The sequence below is a fragment of the Lemur catta genome, chromosome 1, assembly GCF_020740605.2.
Source record: "Lemur catta isolate mLemCat1 chromosome 1, mLemCat1.pri, whole genome shotgun sequence".
Taxonomy (NCBI): Eukaryota; Metazoa; Chordata; class Mammalia; order Primates; family Lemuridae; genus Lemur; species Lemur catta.
The window spans coordinates 13,124,895-13,145,014 of NC_059128.1; the positions used below are offsets into that span (position 1 = coordinate 13,124,895).

The 20,120-nt window shown below is 40.1% G+C and overlaps 1 protein-coding gene across 4 annotated transcripts in view; it reads right to left on the reverse strand.

Annotated features, from left to right (window-relative positions):
• TDP1 (tyrosyl-DNA phosphodiesterase 1) overlaps positions 1-20,120 on the reverse strand; it is a 77,575-nt gene that overhangs the window by 52,515 nt on the left and 4,940 nt on the right. For 3 of the 4 annotated variants that reach the window (XM_045562128.1, XM_045562122.1, XM_045562133.1), the window contains exons 2-7: positions 18,761-19,326; positions 15,766-15,809; positions 14,542-14,597; positions 11,349-11,445; positions 6,414-6,448; positions 1,484-1,576 (exon numbers count right to left, since the gene is read on the reverse strand). In XM_045562128.1, coding sequence (XP_045418084.1) covers positions 1,484-1,576; positions 6,414-6,448; positions 11,349-11,445; positions 14,542-14,597; positions 15,766-15,809; positions 18,761-19,319 — 884 coding nt within the window. In that variant the 5' untranslated portion in view covers positions 19,320-19,326. Of the gene's footprint in view, positions 1-1,483; positions 1,577-6,413; positions 6,449-11,348; positions 11,446-14,541; positions 14,598-15,765; positions 15,810-16,725; positions 16,787-18,760; positions 19,327-20,120 lie in introns of those variants that run through there. The other variant, XM_045562140.1, reaches the window with a different exon arrangement.

The following is a 20,120-nucleotide window of genomic DNA, read 5'->3' on the forward strand; positions in this document are numbered from 1 at the left end:
GCAGGAAGCATCAGAACTACAAGACTCCCAACCCTGGTTCTACCCATAAAACCAAGAGAAACTGCCCAATTCCTTTTACCTGGCAGCCCTCAAAGGAGACTGGCAAGATGCAGGCATATAGGGCCAGAAGCATCAGAACTACAAGGACTCCTGGCTGTGCATCTTCTGAACTCTGCATGTTTCTACCAGATGACATTTCATACTTTCCCCTCCTACCCCGGGGAGACCGTTGGTGGCATAGGAGGTAACATGGGGTGACAAGGGCTGGAGTCCAGGCTCTGGACCTAGATGTGCTTCTAACTGGCTGCACCATTTTGGGCAAACTCAATGACCACTCTGGGCCTTTGCCCTTTTGTGTGTAAAATGCCCAGGTTGGGCTAGATGGACGTGTAGCGTCTTTTCTTGCAACAGCAACTTGGAGTCCACAGGCTGAGTGAGGCTCCTCCTGGATTAGAGCTTCACTCACAGGAGCATTCTGGATGAGGAACACGACAGACGACGACTTTCTAAACTAGGATGCTGAGATATGAGGCGTTTTTAACACTTCACAAAGATGAGAAAATTATTATCGTGGGCCAAATAATTTTAAAAGTGAGAAATTAACAGGTGGACTGAGAGGCAGCTGAAGAGGACAGCTGGAACACTTGTACAGCAGGAAAGGATCAGCAGAGCCACGGCAGACACATTAGGAAGTGAGATTACACACAAAAATGTGCTTCTGAAAGTTTTAAAAAATGTATCACAACCCACCACATGAAACTGCAAAGTATTAGAGAACAGAATATAGATTAAGTGTGAGATAACAGAACCCATACCGGGGTGGCTGGCAGAGGCAAGATGGAGGGAGATTTCACAGGCTTGGTACTTTTTTGAGTTTTCAATCATTTGAGGCAACTATCTAGTCAATACATTTTTTTAAAAATTTCAGCTAAAAATATTTTAAAAATAAAAGATAAGAAAGTAATCCCTGAACCCTTACGCTTAATCTCTTCCTTCATAGCAACCACCACAGAGAAGCCTAAGGAAGCCCTACTGCTGTAAGCTCAAGCTTGTGACTTCAGAATGAGCTTGAGGCCCTGGTGGGATTCCTGGAGCCACGTGAGACTGAGGGCCATCTCGATAAATCCCTTTAGTTGGGTTAATTACTGTTCCCCTAAGAACAAGTTATATTAATCTCATTTCCTTTCTTGACAGGGCTACATGACTCCCCAAACCCAATCTGGAAGCTCGAGACCAACCTGGCTTAAAGCTCTTGAGGTAGCAAAGATGTGGTTAATGTAGTTAACTGTAAACTCAGTGGATCAAAGGGGGCGGGAGAGTAGGTAGTAAAATACTGTGATTTTCTGTATGTATTCTCTTTTCTATGCCATGTGTGTTATTTTTATAATTAAAAAAAAATAGAAAAAAAAAAGAATAAAGTGAACATTCTGGCTTTTCTCAACACATACAACTACAGCTACAAAGTAAATGAGCGCCTACGAACCCTTGAGTTTTCTGGTGCCAGTCCTCACGGATGAGGTTGGAGGTGTGTATGACAACCCGGAGGCCTTCTTCGTAGAGCAGTAGCATCATTTTCCTTTAAAAACAGAAAAGGGATCAAAAAGCATTAACAGTACTTTCAAAATATGTAATACCTTTCTAATGTGAATATAACATATAGCTAAAGGGATTTTTTAAACTCATATTACCCAAATTTTACGTTTATAATCTTTCCTTGTACACATTACCATTATGAAAGTCTGCTTAAGTGACCGGTAGAAGACAATGTTCCAAAAATGCTCAGAGTATTGGATGGTAAATGAACTTTTGCCCCATCCTGGCCAATCCTGGCACTTCAAACCCCTCCAGTCTGACACCTTATCTTTTAGCATCATCTGTTACTATTATGGACCACGGGGACGTCTTCAGGGTTTTCCAAAGTATGGTCAAGAAACTCTTGCTGCATCATGGCTAGTATTTTTTAAACAACTGAAATAGAATAAATCAGAGCATACCGCATATATTTAACTGGCTCATGAAACTTGTTTCAGCACATAGGTATGTTTATGTACAGTAGACTGAAATGTAAAATGTATTTCTTATTGTGAGCTGCAATTTTAAAAAGTTTGAAAGATGCTTCATTTCCATTAGACTGATTTTTTATATTCCATAGATGCCACACTCATCACCAGGGTGTATCTGGGCTTGAGGTAAGTGTTCCTTGCTCTTCATCAATTCCAGTCAGACCTAGTTGAGTCCACTTTTCCCATGGGGTCTCCCAGACCTCCAGTTAGACACATTTCTCTTATTTTAATTCCAGTGAGAGAGAGGAAATAGGGTAGAAATAAGAGCTTTCCATTTGCAGTCTGAAGATCTGAGCACCAGTCTTTGTAACTTAGAAGTGGGATGACCTTAGGTAAGGCATTCAACGTCCCTAAGCCTCAGTTTTTCACTTGTAACTTGAAGAATCAACCCTGCCTTGGGACTGCCTCAGACCGTTGTAACTGGACATAAAAGAAATTGCAAAACACATTTTGATAAATGCAAAACGCTCTCACCTACACATACCCATTTCTCCTTCAGTGCCCTGCTTTATTTTGTAATCTAGTAATGGATGATTTTTCTCTCTCTATTGTTTTCTAATTATTTCAGGAATCTATGTTTTCTTTCCCAAACTAAAGTGTCACTTCTCAAGGCTGTAACTGTGTTATTTTATCATTTCCACTGAGGCAAAAATGCTACTTAATACTCACTGATATAACTCAGTTCACATGTGGGGGAAAAAACATGAACCGCTGGCTCTCCCCAAATAAATACCACCACAAATACTACGTGGGCAGGATGAGGTTAGCATAAAAAGGAAAAGGATACAAGAATAGAAAAGAGGAATGAGATATTTAGCTCATGCCAAAATGAGAAATAAACCCAAGCTGGCAAACAGTAAATTAATGCAAAGCTGGAGAAATGACAGCTGCCGAGCCATCTTCTTTGCATTTAAGAAATGTGCTCCCTGAAACATGGGCAAATTGACACACACAGTTGCCAAATCAACAGCTGATTATAATTAAGAATAAGTCAGTTATGGATTCATGGTATAAGTTTTACAAATATTTCCATTAGTCAAGACATCAATTATAAGGAAAATCATGCACTGATGTCAATGAATACTATCAAACAGAATTACAGACTAATTTAAGGGGAGCTATATTAATCTTTCCACAAACAAAACGGTAGTATTAATAAGGTCATGGTTAGTTAAAAATGGATAGAAAAGGGCAAGGAATGAAATTTCCCTTGAAGAATGCAGACTTGCCATATTGTCTAAGCTATGGGGGCAGCAAAAGGGACACATCCCAAATATGAAGCTATTCCTCCAAAGGGAGAAAGAAAACTAGTATCTGTTGAGCACCTATCTGCCAGGAGCTTCGTTGCATATTATCACGCTAAATCCTCACAGTGATTCAGAGCAGTTCTTCTCATTCTACAACTGTGAAATCTGTGGCTGGGAGAGGTAACCGAGATCATCCAAGGTTGCAAAACGGGCCAGCAGAAGAGCTTGCTGGGATCACACGTACCAGATGCTAGGCTCTCCCTTCCCTGTGCACAGCTTCCACAGCACTGGTGGTAGCAACAGTGAACACCTCATGCTACTGGGGCAGGAGTGAGAGGGGGAAGATGGGGTCTTGGTGAGAACTAAGTGACATGCAGGCCTGGCTACAGATGTTAGTGGAGAGAGGCACATTCCACCCACTCTGCTGTTTGCCACAAGCTACTGATCTTGGACATTCAACATTCAGCTGCTCTGGCTTTCTTTCTTTCCCCCTTATCAATTCTTAGGACCATCAGAGGTAATTTCACTCTCAGCTCTGGAGGAAACTGAAGAGCTTTATCATTCTAAAACCTTGTGAGATAAGACCATAGGATTGCATCCTACCAAAACCAGATAGAGCAGGTTTACTGTACCTAACAAGAGTATGAGCTTCTGGAGGACGAGGCCACACCTTGGTTGTTTCCATGTGCTTTGCACATGGTACTCAGTCAATACATGCTTGCTGAAGTGTTTGCAATCTCAAAGACTGGCTCCTATTTACTGTTGCTAGCTCTACCCCACCAGGCTGGGAAGGCAGTTTACATCCCCATCATCATGAGCTGGAAGATTTTTCTCCTTTTCCAATCACACGTTTGTCTTTCGTCTCTCACCAAAAGAAAAAAAACTGCAAGAACAAAAACTCTATATCCTCCAGAGCTATGTGTCAAGAACAGCTATTTAATAATTCTTAAAACATTTTAAAATAAACAAACAAAATATCAAGATATAAGCACAATCTTCTACAAGATACAGGCATTTCAACAGATTACAGATACTATTAATACAACGTTTGGAAAGGTTCAATTACAATTACCTCCCTAGGCATTTTAAACTCTGAATTAAGAACTCTGTTTGGTTTAACCGGCAAAGTGTGTGCTTGTTTGGGGGGATAGAGAGGTGAATGGACCAACGGAAATGAGGTAAATTTTAGCAGTGAGCAAACAAATTAGAAACTGAAGTTAAAATAAATAGGTTTTATTTCTGTCACTACCACTGGCCTGAGGAAAATCACCTACCTAACTCCAGGCCTTGGTTTCTTTATCTACAAAGGTAAAAGGAAGGACCAAATAACTTTCATAAGAGCATTAACAAAAGATAGCCCCCTAGGCTCAGTTAAGCATCACTGTGCTAAGATCCTAGGGAGGCCTACCATAGTCAGGCTCTCCTACGAGTCGTAGTACACCTGCAAATGACAGCAAGGGCTCTCCCACTACCTGCTAGCACAGAAGTGCCATGTGACTGCAGACATAGTGCTTATTGCTAGCACACAACATGTGGCAAGCATAGACAGCTGGCACTGGTGGTCTAGCAAATCACAGCCAGAACTCAAATTGGTGACAAGGCTTGCTGGACGTATTTTAGAATCAGGAAGGAACGTATGCTAGGGTTTCAGCTAAGGGTGGGGAACAGGACTTCCCATCTGGTGCTGCCCATTACTGCTGAGATGCCCCTATTTGAAGGCTTTTTATATTCTTAACATCCTATGAGCTTAGTGATATAAAAAGAATTTATACCTGAGTTAGGTACTTGAGTTCACTCGCAACAATCCTCACACCCTGTCCTCTGTTGGACTAAAGCTACCACTTAGGGATGGTTTCTAGATGCTGCAACATCTATTCAGAGTATCTAAAATCAGATGATGTATGGTTGACAGCCATCCTCTGTCATAAAATGGCTCAACTCCTTCTGCTCTGGTTCCTTTCAAAACAGATTGGCAAAATATAATTTTAAGCATATGAAGAAAAAATGAACATAATGCCATCATTCCAGGTCATGATAAAATTAGGAAAACAGCAGTTTGTGGCAAATCTCAGGACCAACACTCTCTCTTATGAGATTCCTTGTTTGCCTTGAAGGAATATGCCTGAAACGGCAGGCTACCCATTTCCACTACTGGGCTGGAAGATGAGATTTTGTCACATTCATTTAATGAAAAAATTCTGGAGAAATGTGATTATAAAAATATTGAAATAGTGACAACCATGTCTTATTTTTTTTCTCATTTATAGAACCTATTACACAAAAGGGCTCTGTAAAACAGCTGTAAAACCAATGTAAGTAAAATGGGAGTTGATATCAGGAGCGATGTGTCAAGGAAACAGCAGTCCCTGACCTTTTTGGCACCAGGGGCCAGTTTCATGGAAGACGATTTGTCCATGGACTGGGGCTTGGGGGGTGAGGTGTCATGGGGAGGGGTGGGGGTGTGGTACAGAGCTCAGGTAGTGATTCATGGCCTGTTTCCAAACAGGCCATGGACAGGTAACGGGCTGTGGCCTAGGGGTTGGGGACCGCAGAAACAGAAGTAACAGAAAAGTTGTTCTTGTGTTTCACATCTTAGAAAATTATTCTGAAAGAGCTATCTCAAGCAGGGACAAGCATCAGACCCACAAGTTGACAACTTTTGGTAAAATAGTTTTTCTTTTAATCATAGTATGGAGCTGACCTAACAATTTCTATTCTATACAACTTAGATTCTCATAAAAGTCATAGAACTTAAAAGGAGTAGAATCCACAGGCACATGACTTACACACATACAATCATCAATAAGCACAAGGACCAAACAATCACAATCTATTATTCCCAAACCAGCTATAGCAAAAGTCTTGAACCAAAGGTAGAAAGCTCTGACTCATGGATTTATACTTTCATGCTCACAGCCAGAATATCTCAGTATTTTGTCTTAAAGCTGTTAGAAAACAACTCCACTTAATCCACTACTGATAGTTTTTTCCTCCCCCAGCAAAACCATCCAATATTAGGCCCTCTAAGGTCACTTACTTTTTGAAACAGTATCCTTTGATCTATTAAAATAACATATTCACCCATTTCATAAAAATTGCTTACGTGTGGTGTGTTCCAAATGCAATATCCAGCTTTGCCTAGGATAAAAAAGAAGTAATTTATTTAAAAGAAAAAATTAAATTAACATCATCCCTATCTTTTGGAAATTAAAAGGCATCAGGCCAACTTTTTTAAAAAAAAAAACTGTTTTTACTGCCCTCTATTGGACAAGCCCTTGAATAACAAAACAGCTTTTTATAATAGCATCCAGGGTTGCTCAAAAAAAAAAAAAAGAAAAGAAACCCACAAATTTTGTTACCCAGAATGATTCAATATACACTGCATTTTTAATTGTGGTAATTAGGAGTAAGAAGCCTAATTTCTTTAAGTTGTCAAAAAACTAATAAATGAGATATAAAAAGTTTTAAAATTAGATAATTGGCTTATATTGAAATTAATATACCCAAAGTTTTCAGAGCATATTTAAAAGAAATACTAAAAGTGGTGGCAACATAAAGACTTATGATGTTAAATTAAAATAGAAATGTTCTTACATTAAAAGCATAGCAAGTGCTAAAAAATAAAAGATATATTAAATCCATTTTCGAGTTACAATGTGACACCTTTATAAACAAATGGAGGGTATGTGGAGATGTAAAACATCTAACATCCAGTACAGCAAGACCTTGGTCAAGCAGAATATGCCACAAGAGGCAGGTTATGAAAAGGTTAAATAAACCACCATTGAAATAGATTAGCAATTAGGAATGTAGTATATGGGCTCAAATCTTGTCTTCATAATTTTGTATGACTGGAAAATACTGATATCTCTATGCCTCACCTTTCTCCTTTTTAAAATAGTGTACTCTTAGGAGATCCAGAGAGTTGTTAGGAGATAATGAATGTAAAATGGATAGGAAAGGGGGCCTGCATGCAGTAAGCACTCTACAAATGGTAGTGAATCACTACTATTAATAGAACCCACCACAAGACAGACAGGTGCAACTATATGCTGGGGGCAGTAATGGCCAATTGGAACACACAGATGGGTAGAAGACAGCCCATTTTGGGGATACTCAGTGACAGGTACTCTTTTTTGAGAGCCTCACTCTACTGCCCAGGGTAGAATTTAGTGGTGTCATTACAGCTCACTGCAACCTCAAATTCCTGGGCTCAAGTAATCTTCCTGGCTCAGCCTCCTGAGTAGCTGGGACCACAGGAGTGTACCACCATGCCCAGCTAATCTTTTATTTTTTTGTGGAGATGAGGTTGTGCCACATTGCTCAGGCTGTTCTCGAACTCCTAGCCTCAAGCAATCCTCCCACCTCGGCCTCCCAAAGTGCTAGGATTATAGGCATGTGCTACCATGCCCAGCACCAGCTGACTATACTCTTATACACAGTGTTTGGAGTATGTATCTCACAGACTAGCATGTATCTTCTGTGCTCGGTCTACAGAAATGTAGGGAACTGCATTTCATGTCTTCAAAACGATATAGCATGTATCTTCTGTGCTCGGTCTACAGAAATGTAGGGAACTGCATTTCATGTCTTCAAAACGATAAAATTAGAAGAATATCATCACTTTCTAAACTGATAGATGAGAAAGCAATGGTCAAGAGACCTGGCTTTTCTGTCTGGTTTGCTATAAGTTATGTGTTTATGGGCAAGTCTAAGCACAAAAAACAAGAATGATAACTTCAATAGATAATAGCAGGTACTTTTTTGGGCTAAAGCCTTAAAACCTTTAGTTAACAATAGAAAAAAAAGTTTTCCTTGGGGCCATGGTGTTTTATTACGAAAATAGAATAAAAACTTAAAATGATCCTTTTTAACTTAATGAAAATTTGTTATTTGTTTTCTGTGTGTGAGTTATATGCAACTTAAAAATAGTTCCTGTAGCTAGCAAGGTGAAGAGACCTGTGAGTTACATATGCTTTATGAGGCCTCAGGCTCAAAACTAGCGTGAGTTAAATACAACTCATGTGGGAGTTAACGTGTTAAACCCTATGATGAACATTAGCAATCCATTTTTAAGATAAATTAGGCTTAAGTGACAAGCCCAGAATAACAGTGTTATTAGACTGAACATCTGTGTCTCTCCCAAAATTCAAATGGTGAAGCCCTAATGCCCACTGTGACTGTATTTGGAGAGGGCTTTATGGAGGTAATTAAGGTTATATAAGGTCATAAGGGTGGTAAACTCAATCCAATAGGATTAGTGTCCTTAGAAGAGACACCAGAGAGCTTCTATGTGGTTCCCCTCCTCCCCTTGCCATTGCAAAGACCCTGTGAGGAAGAGGTTGTGTACAAGCCAGGAAGAGGGACCTCGCTAGAAACCAAATTGCCATGTTGATCTTGGGCTTTCAGACAGTGTTGCTAGAAAGAGTCAAAGAATTTATTTTACAGACAAGGCATAAAGGCACTTCAATAGATCAGGATGGGGCCACAATCCTCCTGTATCTCAGACTTCAGTCGGAAGCTTCTGAGCAGCTCTTTGCAGGTTTGGAAGAAGCATCTGGCTGCGCCCTCTAGTGGCCAGCCTGGAGCATGCTATCAGGGACAGGAACATTTCAGTATAGATAGTATTTGAAAAACACTTCTCTTTCCATTTATTTAATCACTGGTTGTCAGGATTCCTGTGTCAGTTTATTTTCTTCCCACTATTAGTCTGCTGGGGGCTATCCCTACTGAAGTTTAATCTCTTATGTTGCTGGAAACAGAGGTGAAACAATGGAATTTTAGCAGCTGCTAAGCAAAGGCCCATCTATGTGCATTGAGCCACAAACATGTTGGATGGAAGGCATTTTTAAAGTCACAACTGTGTAAAATTCAGTGGGTTAGATCATAGGAAAAAAGTTGAGGTATTTTTAAAATTCAAATTGAGTTCTTACACTGTTTAAATCTTTAAAAAAATAGAGATCATATAGTTAGTTGGAGGAATGGTGATAAAATGTGAGTTGCAACTCATATCTTTGTGGATGGGAAAAAAAGACACTAGAAGGAAAATGCCAAAGAAAAGGTATCCAGGTACTATGTAATTCACTCTTGTCTCTGTACTCCAAGGGCAGAAAACATAAGTCAATTTCACTAAGCTAATGACAATGAAAGAGAAAGGCTATAAATGTTATCAAGTCATTCAATATGAAATGTCTGAATTCATATCAAAAGTATAGTTCGTTATATCTCAAACAAGACACAGTACAATTAATCAAAGTATGCAGCTACTATTGACACAGTTTTGCCATCTCAACAGTAGCTTGTTTATTCCAGCAGCAAAGAAGCCTGGAGAGCAAGTAGCGATGACATCACGAAAGGTGTTTTCCACAGCTTGTTGAGAATTGAGTATTTTTCCTTGTAGGAAGTGGTCCAAAGCCTGGAAAAAGTGGTGGTCAGTTGGTACAAGGTCTGGTGAATACAGTGGTTGAGAGTTTCCAAGTCCAGCTTCTGTAGTTGGAGCAGTGCTGTTTGTGTGACATGTGGAACATGTAGTCGAGCGTTGTCTTGTGAGAGGATTGGCCTGTCTCCACTGACCAATCTTGGCTGCTTAATTGCAAGCATCCTCATCATTTCGTCCAACTGGTTGCCGTAGACATCTGCTGTAATTGGCTGACCAGGTTTCATGAAGCTCTAGTGAAGAATACCAGTGCTGGACCAAACAAACATCATTAGCTTTTTGGATGAGTATTTGGTTTTGGACTGTGTTTTGGCACTTCATCTTTATCCAACCATTGTGCCAAATGCTTGCAATTGTCAGAAAGAATCCATTTTTCATCACACATGATAGAAATGGTGTAGAAATGGTTCGCCTTTATGTATTGACAGCAAAGAAAGGCACACTTAGAGACGATTTCTCTTCTGACACTCATTTAACTCATGTGGAACTCACGTGGAACCCAACTATCCAGCTTCTTTACCTTGCCAATTTGTTTCAAATGGTCCAATATGGTTGGAATAGTAACATCAAACCTTGCTGCTAATTCATGCATAGTTTGAGATGGATTTACTTCTAGTACAGCTTTCAGTTCATCATTATCCACCTTGGTCTCAGGTCACCCACATGGCTCATGTTCAAGATTAAAATCACCAGAATGGAACTTCTCAAACCATCGACGTACTGTGCATTCATCAGCCACATCCTTCTCAAACACTTTGGTATTTCAAGATGTCCATAATGCATTGGTTCCACAAAAGAACTCACATTCGAAAATAACAGATTTTTTACTTACTCGTGGTTTCACAAAAATTGCTCTAAAAAAAATTTAAAAGATAATCCAAGCCACAACATGTATTTGAAAGATTAAGGATGTACCTTTACAATAAAAATAAAACAAAAAGTGTCAAAGTGAAATGTCAGAGGTATCAACTGTCAAACTTGGTACTTAAGGAAATTGGACATTTCATACTTAATAACCTTAATAAATGGACTGATAATCCTGCTAAAAGAAATAGGAAAAGGTAAATATTACACCAGCTACTTTATAACCACCACAGAAATCCACAGCCACCCAGCTGCATCCAGAGGACCTGTTCAGTGCTGAAATCCAGGTTTTGAAAGGCACACTAACAGACTGGATGTAACCAGGAGTATTAGCAGGTTGGGGAAGGATACAGAATCCATACTACATTGAGTATAACTTAAAGTGAATGCTTGAATCTGAAAGAGAGAAAACTAAGGAAGATAGATCACCTCAAATACATGAATTGCTGACATGTGCAAGAGAGAGATTTATTCTGTGTGGTATCAGAGGGAGAAAATTAAGACCAATGAGAAGAAGTTAGAAGGAGGAAGACTTCAGGTTAACAAAGAAAAATCTTTTCAACCATATAACTACAAATGGGATAGACTACAGGAAGTATTTAAGTTGAGGCTAGACAAGTATCTGTTGGTGATGCTGGAGAGAGAATTTCTGCAGTAGGTGGGAGGGTGGACTAAGTGTCTAACTTTCCTTGCAACTCTCAGACTAAGCATGATCTCCAGTGGCAATAAGTAGCTTACCTGGCAGAGGGAAATGTTTTCATAAGGCTTTGCCTCGGCATGCAAACGAGCCTTAGCTTCTCGTTTATCGCCATGCACAAGCAGGATTGGTTTCTTCCTGAAAAGAGAAGTGTTTAAAACACACCATTCATGAAGCCAGACTCTGGCCTACCTAAGGAACGTTAGCTTCCTTACCAACCAACACGTGTTTCTCTGGCTTTTGTGGTGACTGAGTACAGGGGCTAATCAGTTAATGTTCATTCATCAATTACCTTTATAATGGGACCACATAGTCTGATCCCAAAGCTCTGCTGCAACACAGACAGGTTATGACTCAAGAAGTCTCTAAATAAATTATGTTTGTTGGCCCAACAGGACATATAGGTGGCTGTGTGTCAATATATTTAAGTTCAAACAGGTTAGAGATATAATCATTGTCATGAAATATAACGCTTTTCTCTTTCCCTTCTTTTGGACCAAGCACTGGATTCACTTCACATTGCACCTATATTCACCAAGCTCCTACTGTTGCTATGTGCGGAGCTAGACCCAGATACAATAGTGAACACGCCCAGGTCCATGGCACAAAGCAGACTTGCTAAAATAGGTGGTTAGATTTCAATAAAAAAGAGCCCAAGCTACGTTGAAAGTGCCACATTTTTGAATTCAAGACGATATAAGAACACTCTGCAGGAATAAGTTGAAAAGGCTTTTAAGGGATCCTTCATCTTCTCTGGTTAATTCAAATCAGGATAATCCTTACAAATCAATTTGTTTTTACAAGCTCTCCCAACACAACAAAAATTGGATACAAGCAATCAAACAAGATAAACTGTAGCCTTTTCTACATTTATCAATCACAATGCAGAATGATTCTCTATCATACATAAAAGGACAATAATCAACTAGAAAGAAACATCACAGAAAATGTACTTCCAGTACTAATGCCTAACTACCTCATGCCCAGTAGGTTTACATGACAGGTATAATAAAACTATGAAACATGTATTCCTAACTTTTGTATTTGGGAAAAAAAAATTTTTTTTGAAAAAGAAAAACAGTATAGAGAATAATGTAAGAGACTCAGGTTATCTCCTAGAAACAAATGTTATCAGATCCGGTTGTCTTAAAAAGATTAAACATTACTGATAAAAACTGAACTCCTCATTAATTCCTTCAAATTTACTGGTTCTATGAACTATTACAAAAAGGCAGCATTCGAACAAAATATGATCTGAATTTTTCTATGTACAAATTCTGGATGCTACCTAAACTTGCCATTTAGGTGATTATTCATCCTTACAATGCTCTTGATGGCTTTCCCAAGATGTATTCGGCAATAAGGCAGTAGAGGGAGGATTGTTTTGTTTCTTTAATTCCTGAGAGTCCAGTGGACAGCGTACTACTACTTTGCTAGTACCACAAGCTGAGTGGTTTAAACAAAAATTTATTGTTTCACAGTTCTGGGGGCCTGAAGCAGAAGATCAAGGTGCTGGCAGGGTTAGTTCCTTCTGAGGCTATGGGGGAGAGTCTGTTCTAGGCCTTTCTCTCAGCTGTTGGTGGCCTCAGGCATTCCTTGGCTTATATATGGCCTCCTCCGTGTCTTCGCATTATCTTTCGTCTGTGTGTGTCAAAATTTCCCCTTTTTATAAGGACATCAGTCATATTCGATTAGCACCCATTTTAATGACCTCATTTTAGCTTGATTACCTTTGTAAAAACCATCTCCAAATAAGATCCCATTTGGAGTTACTGGGGCTTAGGACTCCAACAGATCTTTTTTGGGGTGAGACATTTCAGCCCGTAACAGATACCAAAGGAATTACAGTCTGCATTTTGCCAACACTCTAAAGAGGTGACAATTTTATTTCAAGATGTTTCAGAAAACAAGGGAGGAAGAATAGAAAATGCTAATGCCATACCTAGGCACACCTAGGAGCAGCCAGGGCAGAGATTGCATGTTGCCTCCAGATAGCCATTCACCCCTTCTTTCCTAAACCCTGATTTTATTCAGGACAAGGTACTCTCAGCTGAAGGCATTTCCAGCCTTTTAGAGCTGGTTATCATCATGTAAGCTGAGCTATAATCAATGAAACAGACATAAGTTTTGTGCAGGACTTCCAGGAAGGCTCAGATGGGCACAGCTGGAAGGTGAGCCTTTTTGTCCTTCTCCCCCTTTCCTGTTCCTGCTACTTGGAACACAGACAAGTGAGCTGGAGCTCTAACTGCCATCCTGGACAACAAGGTGACTCTGAAGACTGAAGGTGTACACAAGGATGGTGGGACAGAAAGATAGAAGGGTGGGTGGATAAGTTCCTGAGAACCACGGTACCCCCAATCCATACCACAAATGTTTACCATTTGGACTCGTTAGGCTGGAAGAATTAATTTTTGACTTATTTAAGCCACTGTTATTTTGGGTTTTCTGTTACATGCAGCTAAAACTAATCCTTTGTGTTACAGGTCAAAAAACAAGCCCTGAATGCCAAAGCTGCTTGGGAAATTTCAACAACATTTTGTCTACTATTAATGACAAAGGTTTCCACAATCTGATGCCCTAAATGCACCAAGAATTTTGAGGACCCTGACAATCACTCTTTTTTGTGTATGTGTTTTTCCATACTACTTACTGTTATGGGATTCTGCCACATAAATGTGTTAGAAACAGGGACCAGTGGCACATCACTGTGTGATGCTATCTCTATGTGGTCTGTATTGCCTAACATGGGACCAATAAACAGCGGAACTGAAATTTCATCACCTCCACAGCCTGGATAAGGGAAGACTCTATGTATGACCCCCTTTCTTAACTCCAGGAAAAATAATTTGAGAAACACAAAGAGATCATCAAAAAAGAACAGCATCAATGTGCTAAGTGTGGCATGCTGGCCACGTGTTGGCATGCTTACAGGTCTAGAAAGCATGTGGAGATGGTCTTTTCCTCCAATAAATATTGGACATAAAGTTACATTGAGTTAGAATTTGTCCTTATCTACTTCTGGACAAACAGGAAAATGCTAAAATCTGTAAAAAAGAATGTGTGAGATTAAATAGATAAGAAATGCTGTTTTCGCAATATAACTTAGCATCTATATGATTCTAATGATTTCAAAAGAAATACTTTAAAAAGCAGCTTTTACCTGAAAAATACAAATCTCATGCTTTAAAGTCCAATTAGAGTTTATGATGTCAGCTGTCACCCTGTGGAACTCACCTGAACTCTGGTGGATACTGTTTTATGAGCCAGTCCACATCAAAGCAGTAGTTAAACTAGATGAGGAAAAAGAAGAGTAACTCAGCCACCAGTAATTACACCAAGCAATTCATAAGGAGAACTGTTTTTAGGTTTAAAGAGACTCTAAAATAATGATGTACCACATATATCATTTATAAACCTGGACAGTTATGCTGCAATATTAATAAACCTAAACTTCACCTTGAAGAGATTACATGGTTAAAGGAACCTGAATAAATGGAGCCAAATACACACGATAACAGGTTCTAAGGAAATAATCTCTGTACGCTTTGGCAACATTTGTACTTGTCAATAGGGTGCTACCACATTTTTAACAGCCCTGAGATCAATTTAAATAAAGGGGCTTATAAATTTATCACTTTTCCCTTATGTGATTATAAGATGACAGAAACCCAAGACAAAGACCCAGGACTTTCAGAAAAGAACATTTCCTTCCAGGCTTACTAGGCTAGCTTTGTACACAGTCACCTGGGATTGGTATTCACTAGGCTTGTAACAATTACATCTTGACCACAAAGTCTGTACTGGTCTTATCCACGGGGGGCTCCTCCCTGTGACTGGGTAATCCCGGACATTGCAACTCCATCTAGCTAAGAGAGCACACCCAAATGCTCCCCACCTTCCATATGGAGACCAAGACTCTCAAGGCCACACCAAACGTGAAGGGTACAGAAAGCCATGCTTTTTCCAGTGACATGGCCTTTTTTCTGATCATTTACTTGTGAGTCTAGAGCACTAACCTGATTTATCTACACAGAGGGACCAGCTCGGTCAGGAAGGAGCCATAGAACACAGAATTTCATATTTTTCTAAATCAAATCAAACTTGAGTTAGCTTTCACTCTACTCACACCTCCCCAAGGGGTTGTGCTACGGTCTGAGATTATCAGTATCTCAAAAAGAAGTCTTTCAGGCTGGACTGCCCAGAGTGACTTGGACACCTTAGGACAGTCCAGCCTGAACTTGTCAGACCTTGTGGCCTGAGTCAGATGTTCTCCTGATAGCGACATCTATGTTCCATGTTGATGGCCATGGATCCCACAACTGTGTGTTTGGTTCCAGCCTTTAGGTACATAATCATCTTGGGGACCCTGCACTGGACTGAGATACCGATCCCCACCTCTCATTTTCTTGTGGAGTTGTTTGTTTCCTTTCACCTGAAGAAAAAAAACAGTAAACTCACCTGAGCTGAAGAAACAAGTGTCCCAAATAGAGGAGACAAAATATCTGAGAAAACAAAAGATATAAATCTAATTCACACTCAGATAAAAATTCTCTAGTCATAATAATCACAACTAACTTATTCAACAGTCATTGATAATCAAGATTAGGCTCAGAAAACAGTTAAGTGGAAAATCACCATAAAGCTTTAATTTTTTTAATGTTACTGTTTCATAAAATTCAAGAATTCCCCCATATTATTATATTCTTTCATAAAACACAATGCAAAACTAAAATCTACAACTTCAGTACTGGATGACTGGTCAATTTCAGAGACTCAATATCGACAGTCACAATACATGTTCTTTCCAGATCTCCGAATTTTTATCCCCTGCAAGTACCCATTCAAGGCCCTCTCCAGGAAGCCTCTCAATTCTGGACTAGCAAGACAGTTCTCCTCTGGAGCCTGACACAATACTTGCTTCCTATAAACGAAAGGTCAGAGGCACCCACAATTCTAAACTCACATTCCTGGTGTTCCTGGTCATCTCCAAGGAAGTCCCACTTTGAATCCATTGAGGCTTTATGTTATATAGGTTGGAAAGCTCACTTCTCATAAACTACACCACAAGAGGAAGTACATGATCATCACCATCTTCCATTACAACAGCCACACCTATAGAGAACCCATTAGGTGTTGAGCACTGTTGTTGGCACTTCCCATGTACTACTTATTCCTCACAGCCATTTTCTGAGCTAGGGTGTTATTTCTGTTTTCTGGATAATCAGAGAGGATTTCAACCCAGGCTGTCTGGCTCCAGCACCTCTGCTCTTAGCCATTAAACTGCCTCTAAGGATTAAGAGTGGGCTCATTCATTTATCTAACAGATATTTACTGAGTGCCTCCTGTCTTCTAGACATTGAGCTAGATGCTATGGTACAAACATTTTAAAAGAACAAAAAAATAATCTTAAGTTCCTACCTTCTTGGAAGAGTTGCACAATTAGGAGATAAAGTACAGGCCGGGCACGGTGGCTCATGCCTGTAATCCTAGCATTTTGGGAGGCTGAAGCAGAAGGATCGCTTGAGGCCAGGAGTTCGAGACAGCCTGAGCAACATAGTGAAATCCCATCTCTACAAAATGTCCTAGCTACTCAGGAGGCTGAGGCAGGAGGATCCCTTGAGCCCAGGAATTTGAGGTTGCAGTGAGCTATGATGACACCATTGCACTCTAGCCTGCGCAACAGGGTGAGACCCTGTCTCAAAAAAAAAAAAAAGATAAAATGTGATAATGTTTTTCCATTTTGCCCACACCAGCATATCTTTCTACATTCCCCTCAAATTTCAATGGCCGTTTGAAGTCCCCCTTCCCCTATGAGATCTTGTAAATGATCTATAATTATGGCATGACAAGATTATTATATCAAACAGCATGGATTCTGGCACTGGAATGCCTGGATACAAATCCCAGCTCCACCATTTTCCAGCTCTGTGACCTTGGGCACTTGTTTAAACTTCAGATCTGTCACCTATCCAAGAAAGACAACTGTAATATCTACTCATAGCTGTTGAGGATTAAGAGAGAAAATATATGTAAGCTCCTGTCATGTTACCTCCCCTTCCTCAATATCTTGGTGCCAACAGTTAAAATGATAAACATTATATTAATACATAGCAAAACTCTGCAATGTTCTCTAATAATTTCCTGTGTCAACCTCTCTCAAAACAACACTAACAACTGTCATATTTCTTCAAAGTACCTAGATTAGAGATTCTCAAAAAGAAAACAACCTGTAGAATCTAACTCTCTACAGTATGGAATTAGATACTTCAACATTTATACATCACACAGAACAAACGATATACAATTCTATACTGGATGTATAACATTGTTGACAACGAACATAATCTATTCCTGAATATGGGCCAGAAAAAAAGTTAATCTGAAACAAGAGTAATAATGTTTATTGTATGCATCTGGCTTGTGAAAATATTGTGGTCACTTCACATATTTGCTCCCATTTTTCTGAATCCCCAGTTTAGGGATCATAGCTCACTGCAACTTAAACTCCTAGGCTCAAGCAATCCTCCCCGCCTCAGCCTCCTGAGTAGCTAGGACTACAGGCACACGCCACTACACTTGACTAATTTTTCTATGTATTGTAGAGAGGGAGGTCGTGCCATGTTGCTCAGGCCCGTCTCAAACTCCCAGCCTCAAGTGATCCTCGTGCCATGGCCTCCCAAAGTGCTAGGATTACAGGTGTGAGCCACTGCACCTGGCCTGAATCCCCAGTTTAAAGATCAGTAAACCAAAATTGAGAGAATGTTAGGTCCCTGTGTTAACAATCCACGCAGCAAATGGGTGGTGAGGCCCAAGAATTCTGTCTCTTTGATTCTAGAGCTCCTGCTATCCCCCTTGCAGGTGTTCCCTGGGGAATAACGAGAGCAACCAAAGACCATCTTTTGATTCATAATGGAAACATCTACTTACACTCTTGTTTGCTTCTTCACCAGGAAGCAAAAGCAGTGCTTCTCAAACTCCACCGAACATTGGAATTCCCTGAAGGGTTTATTAAAACACAGATCACAGGGCATCCCCCTCAGTTTGATTCAATAGGAATCTGGGAGGGAGCCCTAGAATTTGCATTTTAACAAGTTCCACATGATGCTGCCTGTCCAGGGGCCACAGAGAACTACTGTGGTAAAGTACTTGCTGCTTCATCAATAAAGTGTTATTGATCAAGTTTAATCTTCAACTTAAAAGTTAAACAACTCTAAACATTGTGCTAAGTGTTATAAGGGGTTGAGCCACAGGGTTTTGAGAAATACCCTCTGATTGTCTGAGCTAACAATTTGCTGTCAAATGAATGCACTTGCTTGTTAAAAAGAATTTTTTTTTTCCCTGAGAGTAGTTAAGACCCCAAAGAAGAGTTCTTGGAGATCATTCTGGGCTGCCCTGTTTCAGAGGGGACACTCAAGTGTAATTCACAGCTCCTTGACACTCAGCATCCTCTTACCCTTGATGTGGAGGGCTCCAGAGTTGTACTTGGGCTTAATTCCTGAGACTCTAGTGAGGTAAAACTGGAAGGGGTTCCCTTTATCCAACATGTCCCAAATATCCTGGCCTTCCCCTGACGTTTCGTATTCATTTTCCTCCTCTTTGAGCCTGTGGCAGGCAGGAGGGCCAAGATTTCCAGTTCTTTGGGCAGTGCCATCCTTGGGAGCAGAGATGTCTTCCTCTTCTTTGACTACCACTTTCTCAGCCTGCTTCTGTGGCGTTTCTGGTTGCAGCTCATCATCACTGCTGGAGAGACACCAACCTAGGTACTCCTGGGAACCACTTTTCTGCTTTTTGGGAGGTGATCCCAAATCTGTGTTGCTGAATTTCATGGGTGATACTTTCCTCCTGTGTGAGGCTTTCCGGGCCTCAGAACAGGTGTACCTTGGCTCATTTGTTGCTCCTTGCCCAGCATGGGGGAGAGAAGAGGTAGATGGCTTGTCTAGTTCTGGCTTTTCATCCTCACTTTCATCACTACTGGATATTGTCCACCTCCCATAATCACCTTCCTGAGACATTATGCTTCTGAAAACAAAAGATGGAAATATCATCATTTCCCAATCACCAGGCCATTGGCAAAATACCTTTATTGCTCCCAACTTCCCTGTCAGATGAACTTCTGCAACACAAACAGCACTCTTCTGAAACTTATCAGAGGCTGAGCCACCTAACATCAGTTGCTTTGTAGGAGCAGCTCAGACGTATTTATCCTAGGCACATCATCAGAATCTGAAAAGGGATTTCGACAAATTAACAGCAAAAATCCTGGTCTCTTTTCTCCTGCCCTCCTTTTGTCTTTCAATCTAGACCTTGCTCTTAGATATTCTTAGGAAAGGGGATGGAGCCAAATTCCAAAATAAGACAAAAATGTTCATTCTTGACCCCGAAGCTTCCAACAGGTGCTTTAGGTTAAGACCAATTTAAGGAATTTCAAGAGTAATTCTGACTATGTTCAAATGCTTAAGGTCAAATTAGAATTTATAAATCCATCTTTCACCCAAGCAGACACCAACAGGACTTCAGTGATTATGCATGTCTTACTTCTCCAAGGATAAGCCATTTACCATAAAGCTTAAAGTCCTTAAGATGACCACTTCTGTATGTATATCATCTGTAAGTACTTCCATGAGGACCCAACTAAAGAGATAATTATCTTATTGGCCATGTCACAAATCAAACTACTAAAACCTGCAGAGAAAGAACTGGTACTGAAGCAAAACATTTATTTTCTAAACCACACAGTATGATTTCCACTTCCTTGCTCTAAGAGGAAAATACATAAAACAGACACTTTTGGTTTTACCTACAAAATCAATGGT